Source organism: Jaculus jaculus, chromosome 1 (assembly GCF_020740685.1).
Source record: "Jaculus jaculus isolate mJacJac1 chromosome 1, mJacJac1.mat.Y.cur, whole genome shotgun sequence".
NCBI lineage: Eukaryota > Metazoa > Chordata > Mammalia > Rodentia > Dipodidae > Jaculus > Jaculus jaculus.
Genome location: NC_059102.1, coordinates 257,650,878 through 257,671,798, shown reverse-complemented (window position 1 = coordinate 257,671,798; position 20,921 = coordinate 257,650,878). Strand labels below are relative to the sequence as shown.

General features: G+C 44.2%; 1 protein-coding gene across 2 annotated transcripts in view; it reads left to right on the top strand.

Moving 5' to 3' along the window:
• Positions 1-5,004: 5,004 nt before the first annotated feature.
• Ccdc113 (coiled-coil domain containing 113) overlaps positions 5,005-20,921 on the top strand; it is a 33,578-nt gene continuing 17,661 nt past the window's right edge. The window contains exons 1-6 of one of the 2 annotated variants that reach the window (XM_004663444.2): positions 5,005-5,175; positions 7,139-7,265; positions 8,310-8,468; positions 12,103-12,258; positions 13,980-14,060; positions 17,206-17,361. In XM_004663444.2, coding sequence (XP_004663501.1) covers positions 5,066-5,175; positions 7,139-7,265; positions 8,310-8,468; positions 12,103-12,258; positions 13,980-14,060; positions 17,206-17,361 — 789 coding nt within the window. In that variant the 5' untranslated portion in view covers positions 5,005-5,065. The remainder of the gene's footprint in view (positions 5,176-7,138; positions 7,266-8,309; positions 8,469-12,102; positions 12,259-13,979; positions 14,061-17,205; positions 17,362-20,921) is intronic. The other variant, XM_045142179.1, reaches the window with a different exon arrangement.

The window sequence follows — 20,921 nt, the reverse complement described above, 5'->3', positions numbered from 1 at the left end:
TTGCATGCTTGTATCACTGTGCATCTGGCTTACATGGGACCTAGAGATTCGAACATGAGTTCTTAGGCTTCACAGGCAAGCACCTTAATTGCTAAGTCATCTCTCCAGCCCATTTATTTTTAAAAAATGGATCTGTCTATGTTTGTGAACATTCATGAGTATGCGGGTGCATGTGCATTTGTATATGGAAGCCAGTGGACTTTAGGAATTGCTCCTCAGAAATGCTATTCACTTTTGTTTGAAATATGGTCTCTCATTAGCCTGGACATCTCCAATTAGTCTATACTGACTACCCACCAAGCCCCAGAGATCCTCCTACGTTTGCCTCCCCAGCAGTGAGATTATAAGCACTAACCACCATGCTGACCATCTTTATGTGGGTTCTGAGAATCAGACTCAGTCCTAATGTGAGGCAAGTACTTTTCCAAATGAGCTGTCTCACCCAACTCCCATTTGTTTCTTTAAATTCAAAGTATATTTCTTTTTTTTTTTAATTTTATTTATTTATTTGAGAGCGACAGACACAGAGAGAAAGACAGGTAGAGGGAGAGAGAGAGAATGGGCGCGCCAGGGCTTCCAGCCTCTGCAAACGAACTCCAGACGCGTGCGCCCCCTTGTGCATCTGGCTAACGTGGGACCTGGGGAACCGAGCCTCGAACCGGGGTCCTTAGGCTTCACAGGCAAGCGCTTAACCACTAAGCCATCTCTCCAGCCCTCAAAGTATATTTCTTATAGGCAGCATATAGTTCGGTTTTGCTTTTATTAATTTTTAAAAGTTATTTATTAGAGACAGAGAGATTGAGAGAGAGAACAAAAGAAAGAGAATGGGCACACCAGGGCCTCTAGCCACTGCAAACTCCAGACGCATGTGCCACCTTGTGCATCTGGCTTACATGGGACCTGGAGACTCTAACCTTAGACCTTGGTCCTTAGGCTTCGCAGGCAAGCACCTTAATTGCTAAGCCAGCTCTCCAGCCTAGGTTTTACTTATTTATTTTTATTTTATTTTTTGAGGTAAGCTCTCGCTCTAGCTCAGGCTGACCTGGAATTCACTATGTACTCCCAGGGTGGCCTCCAACTCATGGTGATCCTCCTACCTCTGCCTCCCAACTACTGGCATTTAAGGCGTGTGTCACCACATCTGGCTCCAGCTGTTTTTTTTATATCAATCATATCATCTTTGCTTTTTTTGGTTTGTTTGTTTCTTTTTCCTTGTTTTTCAAGGTAGGGTCTTACTGTAGCCCAGGCTGACTTGGAATTCACTGTGTAGTCTCAGGGTGGCCTTGAACTCACGGTAATCCTCCTACCTCTGCCTCCCAAGTGCTGGGATTAAAGGCGTGCGCCACCACGCCCGGCTTCATCATTGCTTTTTAATAAGATTGGTTAGACCAAGTACCCACTGATACAATTGTTGATAGGGCTGGATTTAAATTTGCTATTTTCAGACCCCAGGAGGTTGGTGTTTGTTTCCTTAGTGTTCTTTTTATAAAGCAGCTCCAGGGGCTGGAGAGATGGCTTAGTGGTTAAGGCACTTGCAAGGATTTTGGTTCAACTCTCTAGGATCTGCGTAAGCCAGAAGCACAGGGAGGCACATGGATCTGGAGTTTGTTTGCAGTGGCTGGCCCTGGCACACCCATTCTCTCTCTCTTTTTCTCTCTCAAATAAATAAATAAATGTTTTCTTTAAAAAAAAAAAAAGTAGCTCAAGGGGCTGGAGAGATTGCTTAGTGGTTAAGGCACTTGCCTGCAAGGCCTAAGGACGCAGGTTGACTGTCCAGTACTCACGTAAGCCAGATACACAAGGTATCCCATGCATCTGGAGTTTATTTGCAGTGGCTGGAGGCCCTGATGTGCCCATTCTCTCTCTTTCTCTCAAATAAATAAATAGATAAATAAATATATTTTAAAATATTTTAAAAAATCAGTTTGAGGGGCTGGAGAGATAGCTTAGTGGTTAAGGCTCTTGCCTGGTAAACCTAAGGACCCAAGTTTGATTCCCCAGTGCCCACGTAAGCCAGATGCACACTGTGGCACATATATCTAAAGTTCATTTGCAATGGCTAGAGACCCTGGTATACCCATTCTCTCCCTTTCTCTTTCTGTTTTTCAAATAAATAAAATATTTTTTAAAAGCAGCTTGACATATCAACATTCTGTATAATTTACCCATTAGAACAGACAATTCAATGTTAATAGTACAATTAAATTTACAGTACAATTTTGTATCTTTTTCTCCACCCTTAGCCATCACTCCTCAACAATCCTTTCCCTTCTCCAACCCTAAGCAATGGCAAATCTTTTTGTCTCTATAGATTTGCTCAGTTTGGACGTTTCATGTATATGGACTCATACAGTCTTTGTTCCTTTGCGATTTGCTTCTTTCACTTAGCATATTGTCTTCATGGCTCATTCACGTGTGGCATACATTAGTAATTCATTTCTTTTTATTTCCAGCTGATATTCCATTGTATGAATGTATCACTTTTGTTTATTCAGGGCCCGGCTGATGGACATTGGGGGTGGTTTTACTTCTTGGTTATGATGGATACTGCTGCTACGAACATTCATGTACAAGCTCGTGGATGAATGTGTGTTTCATTTCTCTAGGGAATATGTGAGGAGTAGAGTTGGCAGGTCATATGACACCTCTGTTTAACCTCCTAAGGACTACCAAACTGTTCTCCAAAAAGTGACCATTTTACATGCTCATCAGAATGTGAGAATTTGCCAGTTTTGTTATTGAGTTGTAATAATAATCTTTGTTTATTCTGAATACAAGTACCCTATCAAATATGATTTGCAAAAGTTTTCTCATTTCATCTTTTCATTTTCTGGGTCTTTTCCCGCTTTTATTTGCTTGTTTTTAGGACAGTGTCTCACTGCCCTAGAACTTACCATGTAGAGCAGGCACACTTTGAACTCGTTATTCTCTTGTCTCAGCCTCCTAAGCGTTGGAATTATAGGGATGAGCAGCATGTTAGGCTCTTTTTACTTTCTTGCTTTGTAGACCATGCTGGCCTGGAACTCACTGAGCTTTCTTGCCTCTGCATCCTGAAGTGTTCTTTGAAGTACAAAGGTTCGTAATTTTGATGAAGTCCAATTTATTTTTTCCTGTGTTGATTGTATTTCTACATGTTTGTTACATTTATCCTCTCAAAATTCCATTCTTTCAAAAGAAAATTATTATATTTTAAAACTCACAAAATGACGGGGGAGATGGCTTAGCAGTTAAGGTGCTTGACTGCAAAACCTAATAACCCAGGTTCGATTCCCCAGTACTAATGTAAAGCTAGATGCACAAATTGGTGCATGCATCTGGAGTTCATTTGCAGTGGCACTATGCTGTGGTGCGCCCATTGTGTCTCTGTCTCTTTGCTTGAAAATAAATAAATAAATATTTTTTAAACACTACAAAACAGGGGCTGGGAAGATAGCTCAGGGGATAATGGGCTTCCTGCTCAAGCCTGTGTACAGAGTTTGATCATCCCCAGACCCCACAATTTTAAAAAGCTGCCTGGGGGGCTGGAGGGATGGCTTAGCAGTTAAGGCGCTTGCCTGCAAAGCCAAAGGACCCAGGTTCGATTCCTCAGGATCCACATTAGCCAGATGCACAAGGGGGTGCGCACGGCTGGAGTTCATTTGCAGTGGACCTTTTGCAGTGGCTGGAGGCCCTGCCGTGCCCATTCTCTCTCTCTCTTCCTCTTTATCTGTCAAATAAAATAAAAATAATTTTAAAAGAAAGGTGCCTGGGGCTGGAGAGATGGCTCAGGGGTTAAGGGTACTTGCTTGCAAGGCCTGGTGGTCTGAATTCAATTCCCAATTCAGTACCCACATAAAGCCAGATGCACAGAGTGGAGCAAGCATCTTGGGTTCATTTGCAGCTGCAAGTGGACCTGGAATGTTCCTTCCCCGCCCCGCCCCGCCCCACACACAAATAAAAACTTTATATGTAAAAGCTGGAAGCTAAGCTGGCTTCCTGTAATACCAGCACTGGCACAGTATGAGGAGGCAGAGACAGGCGAATTCCCCCAAGCTCTTGTGAGCATAACTAAATAACAGCAGAAGATTCCAAAAAGAAATCTTGGCTCAGATAAGGTGGTGCGGAGAGGACAGGAAAGATGTCCTCCGACCTTCACATGTACACACCAGCATTCACACATGAACTTGCACGTACACATACACACACAAAATGAGTACACAGTTTTTGAAAGCCCCACAAAACATAACATTTACCATTATACACACTTCTAAGCGTTAGTGTGCTGCTACTATCCTCACCTCAGGCTGCAACAACTTTGAGGGCTATTTCTCTAACAGGGAGCCCTTTGAAGGCTCAAATGTCTTGACCATGCATTTTCCCAGGGTACTATTAGGAACGTAGCAATCAGTCCCAATGTAGGCAGGCATGTCTCTTGAACTCATTTTATTTATTTGCAAGAAGAGAGAGAGAGGAGGGGAATTGTATGCCAGGGCCTCTTGCCATTCCAGATGCATGCGCCGCTCAAATGCAGCTGGCTTCCGTAGGTACTGGGGAATCGAACCAGGGCCATCAGGCTTTCCAAAGCAAACGCTTTTAACCGCTGAGACATCTCCCCAGCTCATGTGTCATGAAGTCACCCTCACTTTCTAATCAGCCACTTTTTTCTTTTCCCAGCCACGCACGATGTTTCTCTGTGAGAGAAACTACAGTTGGCCCGTGTGAAGCAGCAGAGGGGCCTCACGGTGCCCTCGGGTTCCTTGTTGGGAGAACGGCTGGAACAAAGGCATCAATCACACGGTGGTTTTATAAAGCAAGCCTAACACGGTGCCCAGCACACAGAAGTGCGGAGCAACCCGTAGCTGCTACTACGACTAGGACTTGAAGCGGTACTGTTAAAAGAAGCCAATCGGCCGCAGCACCGACACTCCACGCGGCACCGGAAGGGGCGGAGCTTTGGGACCAGGCGACCGGAAGCCCCGCCCCTCCACGCCGGCGCCCGGTTGTCCGGGCAACGCGCCGCCGAGTCGCTTTCTGATTGACGCGAGGCAGCTCTCCGTGGGCGCTCCGGGACGCGCCAGGCCGAGTCATGACTGAGGATGACTCCGAAAGCGTCCTCACCGACTCCCAGGGGGAGCAAGGGGGCCGGGATCACCCGCTGCCCGTCATCCAGCTGTGCGGGCTGGTGGAGGAGCTCAGGTACCGGCGCCGGCCTGGCGCAGCGTGGAGGGCATCCGAGCCCACGCCCGGCACTGCGCCCCCCGAAACCCCCGACGCGGAGCGGAAACTTGTCGCGGCATCCTCACTCGGTCACTCCGCCAACAGTTATCTGTTGATAGAGCCGGGATAGTGGAAGGGCGGTGGGGGGGGGGGGGGAAGCCCCGAGGGCTTCATTGGTTAAACCTGGTTTGCCTAGCAGCTCCCCTGTTCTGCATGATGTGGCCTCCGAACCCCTTTTCAGTGTTTCATTTTACGATCGGGCTGGAGAGATGGCTTAGTGGCTAAGGCGCTTGTCTGCAAAAATCTAATGACGCCGATTCACTTCCCCAGAACCCGCGTAAAGCTGAGGGCACAAGGTGGCACATGCATCTGGAGCTCGTTTGCAGGGGCTAGAGGTCCCCGTGTGCCCACTCTCTCCCTTTCTTTCTCTCTCTCTCCTTGCAAATAAAAATACTACAAAAAAAATAAGTTAGATGATTAGAAAAAATACCACTGAAACGATTTGAGCTGAATGAGGATTTGCACATGGAGATGGACAGTAAAACATAGTCATTCTTTATGGTTCATTATTCTGTAATAGCAGACACTACAGTACACCTGATACCAAAATTCTGTGATGTAGCCCAGGCTCATTGTACGATTGGTTAGCTTCACACTGAATACCCTAGTTCTGGCAACTGAAGAGATGTCGCTTCTGTACATGCATATGTAGTTACCAGAATCGAGGGATTATTATTTTTAGTTCCATGACCTTTACTTGAATGTTGTGCTACACGGTCACAATATTTCTGCCTTCAAGATACTTTTTCCATTTATATATTTTCTGCCCATTGGCTACCATTTTGAGTGTCTATTATTTGTCTGACCTTGCATAGTAATAGCAATCCTAGGGGTTCACAGGTTAAGTCACTTCCTTAAATTTACACAACGCAGCTGAGATTTGGACTCAGGGGCATATTCACAGGTTACATTACGAACATGTTGAAAAGCAAGGTGCCTTGATATTTTGTATTTTCCACTAGCTTTCCCTATTAATCTTAAAATTCGGAATTAATGCAGTAGTGTACAAAAACATCAAAGGCATTCTATCTTGAATATACACATGTAGGTGTGTATTCTTAATACACACCTCTTAAGTTAGATGTATAAGATGTGAAGAAATTAGGAAATTCATACTCGGCATATACACGATAAACTAGATCTATCCTTTCTAGATGTTTAAAACCATTGGCTAAAGTTTTTCTTCACTAATATCAAACTTCCAGTGTACTTTTTTCATCTTTTGGGTGCTGGAGAGAAAAAAAAAGCTGAGAAATATAAACTAAAGGGCACATCTGAAGATGGTGGGTGTGCATAGCTTCAAAGAAGTATTAATTGAGAATTAATTAATTAATACAAATGAGTTAGTTGATACTTGAACATAAAAGCAATAACAATTTTCAGCATGGTACCAGTGCTCTGAATTGTGTGGCTTGTTACACATAATGAAGATATTGAGGGGCTGGAGAGATGGCACAGTGGTTAAGGCACTTACCTGTGAAGCCTAAGGACCTAGGTTTAACTCTCTGGAATCTATGTAAGCCAGATGCACAAGGTGACACATGCATCTGGAGTTCGTTTGCAGTAGCTAGACGCTCTGGCATACCCATTTTCTATCTCTATCTGCCTCTTACCCCCCCATAAATAAATAAAATATTTTTAAAAAGATTAAATATTTAAGTAGGACTTAATATGTGGCCAGGCACTGTCCAGAGGTCTTAACATTCTTGTTGTAACTCTAAAAGATAGGTATATTATTGTGCCCATTTTCTACATGAAGGAACTTAAGTCACAGAGGCTGCATGTTGTGCAGAAGGCCACATGTGGCTAAATGTTAAGTCCTGGTTATTTGGGTTGCAAACTCCTATTAGCAGAACTTACTTAGGTACTGTGTATCTTTCAGCTATGGAAACTCTGCTCTCAAAACAGAAACAGAAATGTTTGAGAAATACTACTCAAAATTGGAACCCAGGGATCATCGACTGCCACCATTATCAGAACTTAAATTATCTGCAGCAGAATTTTCACAGGTATACAGTGGGGATCTGAAGATTATTATATCCCATTTGTCCCCTTAAATGCAAGAGGCATTTGGACCTGCTTTTGGTGTGCTCTCCTTCACCAACTGGCCATATGACTTTTCTCCTTGACTTTCTTTTTCCTTACTTCCCCTCCAAAGCACCTCTTTTAGTTAGTAGAGAGTTGACCCATCCAAAATATGGGGAGGCTGAGAAAGGAGGAACACTAGGTCAAGGCCTGGGCCATATAGCCAAGAATCTATCTCAGAAAGAGGAGGAAGGAGAAGGAGATGAGAAGAACTCAAAGGGCTGGAAATATAGCTCAGTGGTAGAGTTCTTACCTAACAGGCACAAGGTCCTGGCTTCAGTCCCTAGCACTAAACATTTTCCCTTAAATGAGGGACTCTGAGTTACTGGGTCTGCCAGCTTCATGAACGAGAGAAGTGGTCTTCCCGTCTTAAATGAGGGGCTCTGAGTTACAGGGTCTGCCAGCCTCATGAACGAGAGAAGTGGTCTTCCCGTGGTCCTTTAACTTGAAGGGTTATTTGTGTAGGTTTGTCCTTTAAGGGCCAAACAAAGCCATTTTGAAGTGTATACACTCCCTGGACCACCCACTATAACTATTGCCTAAACTGACTAGGAAACCTAGGAATTTTATTTATTTGTCTGTTTATGTACATATAGTATGCCCCTAGTTGCTGTTTCTTTTCTGTGTTCATTTCTGGGAGCATTGAACCTTGGGCTTTCTCTGACCTTGACTTGAATGCTAAGCTACAGCCAGTCAAAATATTTCTGCTCTCAAGATACTTTTTCCATCTATATATTTTCTGCCCATTGTCAAACATAAGCCTTTGAGATATTCAGTGCATGGCCTTGGGATAACTTGTGAAATAAATGTCAGGTTAATACCCAGCATTCTTTCCCCATGATTGTGTTCTCTCTGGCTTCATTCAGGGCAAAATGTAGTAGATGTAAGAGCTAATTATTATGCCCACCTTGGGCTGCTTCATTCTCAATTCTTCTTTTGATAATGACTTTATTTTTCTTGGGTTACAGTTACGAGGTAGGCGTAAATCCAAGTCCCGCGCAGGTCTTGACCGTGCAGGACTCAGCGTAGAGCAAAAACTCGAGCTTGTACAAAAGGAGCTGGAAGACACGAAAGATGAAATAAGGCACATGAGGGCTAATGCTGAGCGGGACTTGCAGTACCATGAGGTATTCCTTTCTCTGGGTGTCCTTTTCCCACCTGGGCTCCCACTTCTGTGTCATCAGGAGGTACCAAGGAATGTCCATGCTATTGTTGATGCTTTGCAAGAAACACAAGGAGGGTGAGACAAATTGAAGGCTTGCCTTTACTGAACTTACCACTTGCTTGGAAGGACAACAAATTTAAGTGTGTGTGTGTGTGTGTGTGTGTACATGCATGTGTATGTGGAGACCAAATGATAACCTCATGTATCATTCGTCAGGCACAATCCACCTTCCAATAATAAAATAGAGCAATTAAAAATATACTGAAATAAAGTTGTTGGCATCATTACTACATAAAATAGAGGTGATTGGGACACAAATGTTGCAGTTCCTCCAGAGTCAATCTACTGACTGAAATAACTAGTTTGACTCGTGGGAGGATAACATACATGACAAGGATACACTGATAGAGGAGGACCCATGTTCTAGAAGGGACACAGAGTGGGACAGAGTGAAATTGTGCCACACTGCAGAATGATGCACAGCATTATTTTCCATTTGGGGTGGCAGTTCTGCAGAAAGCAAAAATGCAGATCCAAGGGGACTTCGGTACCTATATTTCATTTGTGACATAATTTTTCTTTTTCTTTTTTTTGTGACATAATTTTTCAAGCTATGTAAGCATATGATGAATGCTTCACCTCCTTAGTAACTTATCAGCTCTGTGCATTTAACTGCACTGGGCTTTGCATTATATCCTCTGGATAATGTTTGTTTGAATTAAAGTCTCACTCTGTACTCCAGGCTGGCCTCAAACTCATGGCAATCCTCCTGCTTTGAACACCGAATTATAGGCATGGACCACCACGCCCAGGTTTTCCATATTTTTTATTTTATTTTATTTATTTCTTTGTTTTGTTTTTCAAGGTAGGGTCTCGCTCTAGCCCAGGCTGACCTGGTATTCACTGTGTAGTTTCAGGATGGTCTCAAACTCATGACAATCTCCCTACCTCTGCCTTCCAACTTGTTTTCCATATTTTTTATGTAGCTTGTTTTTAAAAATATTTTAACTTATTTATTTGACTGAGAGAGAGAGCCAATATGAGCATGCCAGGGCCTCCAGCCATTGCAAACGAACTCCAGACGCATGCACCCCTTTGTGCATCTGGCTAACGTGGGTCCTGGGGACTCAAACCTGGGTTCTTTGGCTTTGCAGGCAAACGCCTTAACTGCTAAGCCATCCCTGCTGCCCTATATAGCTTAATTTTTAATGGAAAAATCACATTTCCAATCCAAAAACATTTACATTTTTTATTTAACCCATTTTTAACATTTTCATACATGTATGTAATGTACTTTTATCTCATTCCCATCTCTAACCATTTCTTATCCCTTCTTCTGCCATTAACACCCTTCCTTGCCATTAATCCTCATCTTTCTTTCATGCTTTTTTTTTTTTTAAAAAAACCATTGGGTTAAATTAGGGATGCTTGATCATGAGTAGAAGGTTATTTACAATGGAATGAACAACTTACCAGTGGCTGCACCTCTGATGGGCCTGACTCCTCCTCTCCCAGAAACCATTAGCTGTCATTAGCTACTCTGGGAGGTCTGAAGTCTTATGTATCTTTCATAACAGCCATGTCATACCCAAAAGACAGTGCTTTGCAGCCCTCTGCAAAGCCCACATCCTCCTGCTCATACATTCTTTCCACCTCCTCTTTCTTGAGGTTCTCTGAACCTTGGAAAGGATAGTTTAGGTTTCCTGCATGAGGCTGAGCACACAGTAGTCTCAGCAATTTTGTCAGCTGTGTATCTCTGCATTAGTGCTGTCCATTAGCAAGAAACATCTGTGCTGAAGGTTTCAAGCAGTACTAATCTATGGGAACAAATACAGATTTTTAGAAGGCAGTTTGATACGATGTCCGTTAGTACAATCAGGTAGTAGGTTTTCCTCCTAGGGCTTCTGTCCCTAGTCATAGGCTTTTGGCCAGGTTTACAGTACTAGGCAGGAAATTCCTTCTACACAGTGGGCCTTATGCAACCAAAAAGTGGTTGGTTACTCCTATAGCATTATTGCTACTATTGTACCAGCAGGCATATCATGCCTGACAGGTCATTTGTAGAATAGATAGGTTCCATGGCTGGGTAGGATTATTGATGACTTTTCTCATCCAGCAGCTCACCTGGCACCTTCTGGCATGAGGAAAGCTAGCCATCAGGAGAAATTACGGGCTCATTTCTCTATAACCTGCAACTGAAAAATGCAGTGTCTTTAGCAGTCAGGACTTACCATCTAGTTTTGGTGGGCATCCAAAAGCAATGCCAATAGCCTTTATTGTTTCAGGGCCTCTGTAGCATCCCTGACCAACAACTCTTTAAGAAGTTTCTCATCTTTGGCACTGGTATTTACAGTCACTTACCTATGGCTTCTGGAAGCAACTTTATCTGCCCATATAGGGGACTTTCATTCAAATACTTTTTAAAGAATCATGGTCCTTTTATTTATTTGAGAGAAAGAGAGAGAGTGGGTACACCAGGGCTTCTAGCTACTACAAATGAACTCCAGATGTACATGCCACCTTGTGCATATGGTTTACAAGGGATCTGGGTCCTTAGGCTTCAAAGGCAAGCACACCTTAACAGCTAAGCCATCTCTCCAGCCCCAAATGTACAATTTAATTGGTTTATCGAGTAGTATATTTCCATATGGCTTATTCATGTATTCTTAGTTTTGACTCATCCTCCACTATCCCCTTCTCTGACTCATTCCTCCACCCCATCTCTGCTTAAACCTTTTCTTCCCATGAGTACCCTCCTCTATTTTCATGCCTCATCTGTTTAACCCCCCATAAAACTTTCCCTTACTGACCCCTTTCTAGCTTACTGGCCACTACAGACATTCCAATTTATAGCTACTAATCTAGAACCTGGAAGCTAGGATCCACATATGAGAGAGAATATGAGGTGTTTTTGTTTCTGAGCCTGAGTATGAGCTTTTCCATCCATTTTCCTGCAAATTTTATAATTTTCTTTTTGTTCTTGTTGTTGATATGTGTGTGTGTGTGTGTGTGTGTGTGTGTGTGTAGGGTCTTGCTGTAGCCCAGGCTGACCTGGAAACTCACTATGTAGTCTCAGGATGGCCTTGAACTCACAGCGATCCTCCTACTTCTGCCTCCTGAGTGCTGGGATTAAAGTAATGCACCAGCAAAACCAGCAATTTTATTATTATTTTTTTTTACAGCTGAATAAAACTCCATTGTGTATAGTACCACATCTTCATAACCCACTCACCAGTTCATGGGCATCTAGACTGATTCTATTTCCTAGCTATTGTGAATAGAGTAGCAATAAATATGACTGAGTAAGTATCCACAAAGATGACTGAATATATTTATAGAGATAACTGAAACCTTGCTCTTGATTGCCTCCTTTTAAGGATATCATAACTTCTCTAAATAATACCAGTAATTTGTTATATTAAATATTATATTATTATTATAGCAAATAATATAATCAGGTTCATACCTTAAGGATACCTTCCCAATACTAGGAAGAAACATTCTGCATTGAGACATAGGTGGGGACATAGTTATCTTTGGAGTATGTGTCCTTGAGAATTTTTGGAAACTCTTCTCTCTTATGCTAATTTTTCTAGGCTATCATTCAGGAAGCTGAAATTCGATGGATTGAAGTCCAGAGGGCAGTGCATGAGTTTGAAAAAGATATTCTGAAAACCATTTCCAAGAAGAAAGGGAGTATTTTAGCCACTCAGAAAGTGATGAAGTACATTGATGATATGAACCGCCGGAGGGTGAGTTGCAGGCACTCAGTGCAGAAAGGGAGAACCAATTTATAGTGTCACAGAAATTGTCCATGCGAGGCAGCCTCACTCTGTCTGATCCACCATCAATGTCTTCCACATATCCAGATTTTTTTCACCTGTAAAAGTGTTTGTTTTAAACCACACATGGTGGTACATGCCTTTAGTCCCAGCACTTGGGAGGCAAGAGTTAGGAGGACTGCTGTGAGTTTGAGGCTACCCTGGGACTACAGTGAATTCCAGGTCAGCCTGGGCTAGAGCGAGGCCCTACCTTGAAAAACCAAAGGGGGGAAAAGAAAAACCACACACACAGAAACAAAAATTCATGTTTATAAAGGCAATAACCAAAATGAACCATATAAACTAGTCAGGATGAATATTTGTAGTATCTCAGAATGATTTATTCTTTGTTTGGTGTGACTTGTTTCAAGATCTATGTTTTTTGTCTGTTAGGTTGTTTTTGAGGTGGGGTCTCCAGTCTAACCCAGGATGATCTGGAACTCACTCTGTTGTCTTAGGCTGGCCTCAAACTCATGGCGACCCTCCTACTTTGGCCTTTCAAGTGCTGGCACTAAAGATATGCCCTAGCATGTCTGGCAAAATCTATGAATTTTTAAAAAATGCATGTGCCACATCTTTGTTTGTTTGTTTTTGTTTTTTGAAGTAGGGTTTCACTCTAGCCCAGGCTGACCTGGAATTCACTATGTAGTCTCAGGGTGGCCTTGAACTCACAGCAATCCTCCTACCTCTGCCTTCCTGAGTGCTGGAACTAAAGGTGTGTGCCATCACGCCCAGCTCATGGGCCATACTTTGCATCTGGCTTTACATTGGTTCTGGGGAACTGAACCTGGTCCATTAGGCTTTGAATTCAAATGCCTCTAACCACTGGGTGATCCCCAGCCCTAATTTTTTTTTTTTTTTTGAGAAATATGTGAAGGGATACTCAGGCTACTACATAGGAGCAAGACAGGTAACTGAAGTTCTTTCAGGTCCCTTCCTTTAAGGAAATGGATGCAAGATGACATGAGGAAAGAAGGGGAGGGCTGGAGAGATGGCTTAGCAGTTAAGGTGCTTGCCTCCAAAGCCAAAGGACCCAGGTTCAATTCCACAGGACCTACATAAGCCAGATGCACAAAGTGGTACATGCATCTAGAGTTCATTTGCAGTGGCTAGAGGCCCTGGCATGCCCATTCTCTCTCTCTCTCTCTCTCAGATAAATAAAAATAAAATATTTTTTAGAAAAGAAAGAAGGGGAAGTAGGGTATGTGTGTGTACGCCTGGAGGGGGGGGCAGTGTGCCTTCAGTTGTAGCCATTTTAGAGCATGTCAAACTTTGGACCTAGGGACAGTTAAGCAGAGGTACAAATCATAAGATGCTATGAGTGACAGAAGTTCTGAAGACTACTGCAAGAACAAAAGACCAAAGAATCCTAAGATCATTTTGTCAGGAAGGTTTCCCCTATAGTAGCACCACATCCAAACAACGTGGAATAGGAAAGCAACATAAGGGTTTCACTGGGCAGACCCAGTTTCCTGTGCATCTTGGCCACTAGTGAAATGCCATCCCAGTATGGGCTTGGGCAGAGGGAGCAGGGCTGAAAGGACATGACTGACTGTTAGGGCTCAATGCTGGCTTTGCAGCTCCAGATCCACTTTTCACACCAACAAGGGGAAAACAAGAGAAATTGATTAAAATATGCTTTTATGTTTTAGGACAATATGAAGGAGAAACTTTGTTTGAAAAATGTTTCTCTCAAAGCTCAGAAGAAAAAAATGCTTTTGCAACTGAGGCAGGTATGTGTATTTTTTTCTTTCATTTTAAAGGTAGGCTGGCTAATATTTTCCCCTATCCTCCAATATTCCTGTCCTACCGCCTGGAATCCAAACAAGTTACTTTACATGGCAAAGGACTTCGCATATGTTAATTATTTAAGAGCCCTGAGATGGGAAAACAATCTTCAGTTGCCTGGCTGTGCCCAATGTCATTCCCCTCCTCATGACAGGGAGAAAGAAGGGTAGAAAAGATACAAGGAAAGACCAAAGTGATGAGAATTATGAAATAAGAAAGGGTCATGAGCAAAGGCATGAAGCTTCCAGAATCTGGAAATGACAAGAACATGGGCTTAAAAGTCTAATTTTAATCCCCACATGTGTGCCAGGTGTTCAGTCTAAAGAATGGTAAGATAATGCACTTGCATGATTTTTTTGTTTTGTTTTGTTTTCTGAGGTAGAATCTCACTCTAGCCCAGGCTGACCTGGAATTCACTATGTTGTCTCAGGGTGGCCTCTAACTCATGGTGATCCTCCCACCTCTGCCTCCTGAGAGCTGGGATCAAAGGCATGCGCCACCACATCCAGCTACTTGCATAATTTAAAACACCCAATTTGTGGCAATTTGTAGCAACAACCCGAAGAAACTAATTCTGCTACTATACAGTTAAATCAGAGGCTTTCTGTGGAAGAGAATTGTCTTGAAATTAATGTTCCTGAAACATATCTACTGCACTTTTAGGGAACATGGCCTGGGTAGCGTGGTTATACTGTGCACTGGGGAGTGTATCAACAGCTGACCTCAGGGCTCCTCATTAAAAGCAGTAATAAGGGAGATGTGGCCCAAGGCCTCCAGATCATGATCAGTGGCTCCATCCTTTCCTTGCTCAATGTGTTTATCATTATAGCAACCATGAGCACTGGTGGCATATATATCAGGGATGGCATGTGTATCAGGGATGGCTGTGAACAATGACACACCCAGTTGGGCAGGTCATGTCAGGCAACTATGGTTCGATTGATTCAGGATCCAGAAAGACCTCAACAGGCTGGGCCATGTGACTTAGGACAAATGCAAGATTCCCAAAACACCTGCATAGGCAGAAGCTGGGTTAGATGCAGAGTATCTGATAATCAACTCAACCAGAGGCAGTGCTGGCCCAGGCTGTCCTACTAGAATAGAAACACGGTGCTCAGATCAAGGAAGGCTGACCTGGGATTCTGTGTCCCCATGGAGCTCTGCATTTGGCAAAATCAGAATGGACGATGATGGTGGCAAGGGGAGAGACTGGGCGTTGCATGCACCAGGCTGCTGTGGGTTTTCCTTGGAGGTAGGGCCTGGCACTAGCCCAGGATGACCTGGAACTCACTTTGTATTCTCAGAGTGACCTCGAACTCATGGTCATCTTCCCACCTCTGCCTCCCAGTGCTGGGATTGAAGGTGCTGCCACCACACCCGGCTTATGCTGTGGGAAGAGAAAGAGTGAACCCCATGGCCTGGGAGGCACTGAGGGCAGAGTTGGGTTGGTGCCAAGGTGTCAGGGAAGAAGATTGCAATGCTAAAAGGAACACTACTCAGAGAACACCTGCTGATGGCAAGCTGCTGATCTCTAGGCTTCATGCACACCCAAGTGTCTTGGCCCACCCAAGCCATGGCTGCTTGAAGTGGGGAGTTGATGGAAAGCCTTTGCCTATAGGCCACTGCTGCACAGAGGTGACACGGATATGGGCCCTGCCCCCTGAGCTCCCAGACTAGTGGTGTGGTGGTGTGATACAAGGGAAGACACAATACTCTACAGAGGGGATGGGGTAAAAAGGGCCCAAAGCTAAAGCTTCCAGAGGCTCAGTGGGGAGACGGATTATCCTGGCGTGTGGAAAACAGGTTAGGCATTGGATCTTATGGCTAGGCAGGATCTGGACAGGATCTGGGCATATGGAAACTGTTTTGTTTCAGAAGTAGAAGCACCCCAGGGTTAGTCAGCTCTACTGGGCCGGCAGCAGTCCCTAAGTTGCTTACTTCAACCACAAACAAAAGATAGCATGGGCTGGAAAGATGGCTTAGTGGTTAAGGTGCTTGCCTGTGAAGCCTAAGGACCCATGTTTGACTCCCCAGATCCCATGTAAGCCAGCTGCACAAGGCCGCTTACATGTCTGGAGTCCAATTGCAGTGGCTAGAGGCCCTGGCACACCTATTCTCTCATTCTCTCTCTCTCTCACTTTCTGTCTTTCATTAAAAAAGATGGAAGCCTGGCATGTTGGTGTACGCCTTTAATCCCAGTACTTGGGAGGCAGAGATAGGAGGATTGCCATGAGTTTGAAGCCACCCTAAGACTACAGAATGAATTCCAGGTCACCCTGGGCTACAGTGAAACCCTACTTCAAAAAAAAATGGGGGCTGGAGAGATGGCTTAGTGGTTAAGCGCTTGCCTGTGAAGCCTAAGGACCCTGGTTCGAGGCTCTATTCCCCAGGACCCACGTTAGCCAGTTGCACAAAGGGGCACACGCGTCTGGACTTCATTTGCAGTCAGTAGAGGCCCTAGTGTGCCCATTCTCTCTCTCTCTCTCTCTCTCTCTCTCTCTCTGCCTGTTTCTCTGTCTCTCACTCTCAAATACATTTAAGAAAAATTTTTAAAAATGGTATGGACCTGGCTGTACAGGTCAGGGTGGAACTCCATACACTAAAATTCCTGCTCTGCAGAAACAGAAAATCAAAGGAATGGGACTCAAAGGCAGCTTTTGGGGTGGTTCCAGGCATAAAAATCACATTTATTTATTTTTTGAGACAGAGCAGCACTATATAGTCCACAGTGGCCTTGAACTTGGAAGTCCTCCTGCCTCAGCCTCCTGAGTGCTAGAGTTATAGGCATATGTCACCCAACTTGGCTTTAAACACACTTTTAAACGAAGTCTCCCTTAGCCTGGTCCAGTGTGGCCCAATCCATCTCCTTCTCACCACACTGTTGAGCCAGTACCTTCACCCTGTGAACCCTCCTATGGGCATTGTGTTAAATTAAAATATCCAGCCTCAGTGCCTAGGACCAAGCCAATGCCCAAGATGTTTGCTGAATGAGTTATGGCTGAGCTGCAAAGCCTGACCAAGCAACCAGGTGGGAGCCAAAGGCAGCAACCCCGCCTGACCTTACCCTCTTTTCTTTGTTCTGAGCCACAGAAGGAAGAGGTGGGTGAAGCCCTGCACGATGTTGACTTTCAGCAGCTGAAGATTGAGAATGCTCAGTTTCTAGAGACCATTGATGCACGGAATCAAGAACTGATCCAACTGAAGCTGACCTCTGGAAACACCATGCAAATACTCAATACCTACAAAGTAAGGCCCACGCACCCCTCCAGGTGCCTGTGCCCCTGCCTGTCACAAGGAACTTCCTGAACACACCACCAAACACTCACCCAGCACTTAGGTCCCTCACTTCCCCTGACTTCTTTTGACTTGATGAAGACTCTCTCTCTCTCTCTCTCTCTCTCTCTCTCTCTCTCTCCTTTTTTTTTTTTTGTTTATTTTTATTTATTTATTTGAGAGCAACAAACAGAGAGAGAAAGAAGCAGAGAGAGAACATGGGCATGCCAGGGCCTCCAGCCACTGCAAATGAACTCCAGATGCATGTGCCACTTTGAGCATCTGGCTTACGTGAGTGCTGGGGAATGTAGCCTTGAACTGGGGTCCTTAGGCTTCACAGTCAATGCTTAACTGCTAAGCCATCTCTCCAGCTCAAAGACACTCTCTTAAAATTCCCAGAATGCTTCACAAACCTGGCTGCACTTGAGACCCACCTGGGGGGTGCTTTCTTTTTAAACACATATGCCTGGGCTGGAGAGATGGCTTAGCAGTTAAGGCGCATGCCTGTGAAGCCTAAGGACCCAGGTTTGATTTTCTAGGTCCCACGTAAGCCAGATGCACATGGTCTGGGTGAGTGTTTGGTGGTGTGTTCAGGAAGTTCCTTGTGGCAGACCATGCATCTAAAGTTCATTTACAGTGGCTGGAGGTCCTAGTATGTCCATTCTCTCTCTTTCTCTCTCTCTAATAAATAAATAAATAAATAAAAATAAATCTTTAAAAAATAAAAACATATGCCTATCCTCCAGTCCCACCCTGACTCATTGAATTAGGGGTTGAGGGCTATGCATCTTGCTTTGTTTTGAATTCCCAGAGTGATTTTTATGCAGGATGTTTTGAGAGCTTAACCACATTTAGGGACCCATTTAATTGAAGTATATACTAAGCACTTCACTTAAAACCCTTCAAAAGAAAACAGTCTCAGCTATAAATCAGAAATCTAATGAATTATTTATCAACCAAATGCAATCCTTTTGGGAGAGAAAAGAGGCACTATTAATAATTAAGTAGGGACTATGGGCATGAATAGGGCCTATCCCCAGCAGACCAAGCCATCTGGTCCCTCTGCTAGTGACAGTGTACTGTACTGAGCAGCAAGCTGGATGAGTGTACCTTACCCCCGCACCCACCCGCCTTGAGCTAAGGATGGAGTTCACAGAACAACATGTGCAATGAATGGGATGATAGAGAATCCTTACTGTGAAACCCACTTAAGCAAAATTGACTTCTCCAGAAATTCGTCTTCTCTTTAGTGGACCTGTATTCCAAAATATAGTCAGTTATTATGTATTTAATCTCATCCAACAGAACACTTGTAGGAATTTAGGGGCTTTTCTTTTGTTGATATAAGTAACTATATGATATGCACAATTTTGTTTCTAGACCTAAAAGCTTAAACTATTTACTATCTGATTTTTTACAGAAAATATTTGCCAACTCTTGGCCTCATGACCAGATAGCAATCTTGGCTACACCTGGATTTTATTTGGCCCCCAAAATGTCATTATCAATTTGAATTCATAGCTAGGCTTGGTGGCACATGCCTATAATCCCAGCACTCAGGAGTAGAGGCAGTAGGATCATAAGTTTGAGGTTAGCCTGGACAATATAGGGAGATCCTATCTCAAAAAAACAACACCCCCCCAAAAAAAACACCACCACCAGGCTGGATAGATGGCTTATTGGTTAAGGCACTTGCCTGAAAAGTCTAAGGACACATGTTCAACTCTTCAGCTCCCACATAAGCCAGACACACAAAATGATGCAAGTGCAAAAGAGCACACATGTGCACAAGGTGGTGCACACATCTGGAGTTCGTTTAACCGTGGGTGGAAGCCCTGGTGTGCCAATTCTCTCTCTCTCTCTTACCTTGTTCTCTCACTTTCTCTCTCACTCTTGCACATAAAAGGGGGGGTGAAGGCCAGTCTGTTGGGCTTGTCTCAAAACAAACAAACAAACAAACAAAAAAGCCCCAAAATGTAAACAAGGTAAATTTAAATCTATATAGACCAGGCTTCCCAACATTTTTCTCTATAAGTAAAAGATCATGCCAGGTATGATGGCGCACGCCTTTAATTCCAGCACTTGGGAGGCTGAGGTAGGAGGATCGCTGTGAGTTTGAGACCAACCTGAGACTACGTATTGAATTCCAGGTCAGCCTGGGCTAGAGTGAGATCAACACAAGCAAAAATAAGGTGATGCTGAAAGACAAACCCAAATTAGAGAGAGCTCAGTGTACATCCTCTCTCCCGCCTTCATCTGGCACAAGATACAGAGGAGCTGTTGTGCCAGCATTCTGATGATACTTATGTGTCACACCTGTCCAGCAGATCATCCCACTTTTAATTTATGTCATCAGAACTTGTATCTTGTCACTGTTACTTCAGGAGGAACCCAGTCCTGGGACTGCCAGCCCCCTGCTGCCCAAAGAGCTAGGTAGGATGTGCCTCACTCCCACTGCACCTGATCTTATCTTGAGGAGTCAGTTAAGCATCAGGAGTCCTGGCTAGACTTGCCAGTTCAGGTTCAGAAAGTGGAGCTACTGGTTTATAAGGTGAAGCTGCCAGGTTGCAGGGCCTGAGCTCTGTAGAATGAATCTAGCTTCATAGTGCACGTGGCTGGCAATATCCAAGCAACAGCAAAGAAGGCCACCATGGACTGAACAGGAGCCATTCTGTGGGAATCCCAGTGGCCACCCTGCCCATTGCTGTTACATGTGATGGTGAAGAGATGGCAGGTCTTAGAGAAGATGTTCCACAGGAGGCTGACGGTTAGCCCAAGCAAGGGGGTGAGGGAGAAGCCAGCTAGCTTCTTCCATGTCCCCAAGGCAGACCAACTGTGACCTGGGGAGGCTGACCCCACCTGGGATTGGATGGCAGCTCTTCTGCAGGAGTTGCCTTAGCTGATCAACTTTACCTGCCAGAGGCAAGGCTTTTTGTCCTGCTCCAGGTTTAGCTATGTCCTCGACACACCAAAGGGGGCCTGGCCAGAGCAGGCACTCAGCTAATATTAATGAGTGGCCAGCAGTTTGGGTATGTATTTTCTGGTCAAGGGAGAGTGACAGGATTAGCTACTTTGACACAAATGTCAAACACTCAAGTGCTGGGGAGGTGACTCAGTTGTGAAGTATGCTCACTGTGCAAGCATGAGGACCTGAGTAGGGATCCTCAGCACCCACTTAAAAGCCAGGTATGCCTCTGGTACAGCATTAAAGAGGCAGAAAAGAGGATCCCTGGCTTGCTGGCTAGCTTGTATAGCCAGTCAGTGAGCTCCAGGTTCAGTGATAGGCCCTGTCTCAAAGATTAAGATGGACAGTAATAGAGGAAGACACCAGACGTTGACTTCAGGTCTCCATATGCGTGCTCATCCTCCTGCCACATGTACTCATACACATGTGCATGCATGACACATACACACACACACACACACACACACACCATGTAGAATAACTTTCCTGTACAGGCAAAAGTATCGATGCCTATAACATATGGAAGGCTGAGGACCAAGCGCTTAGGACACAGATAGACACGTCTTCT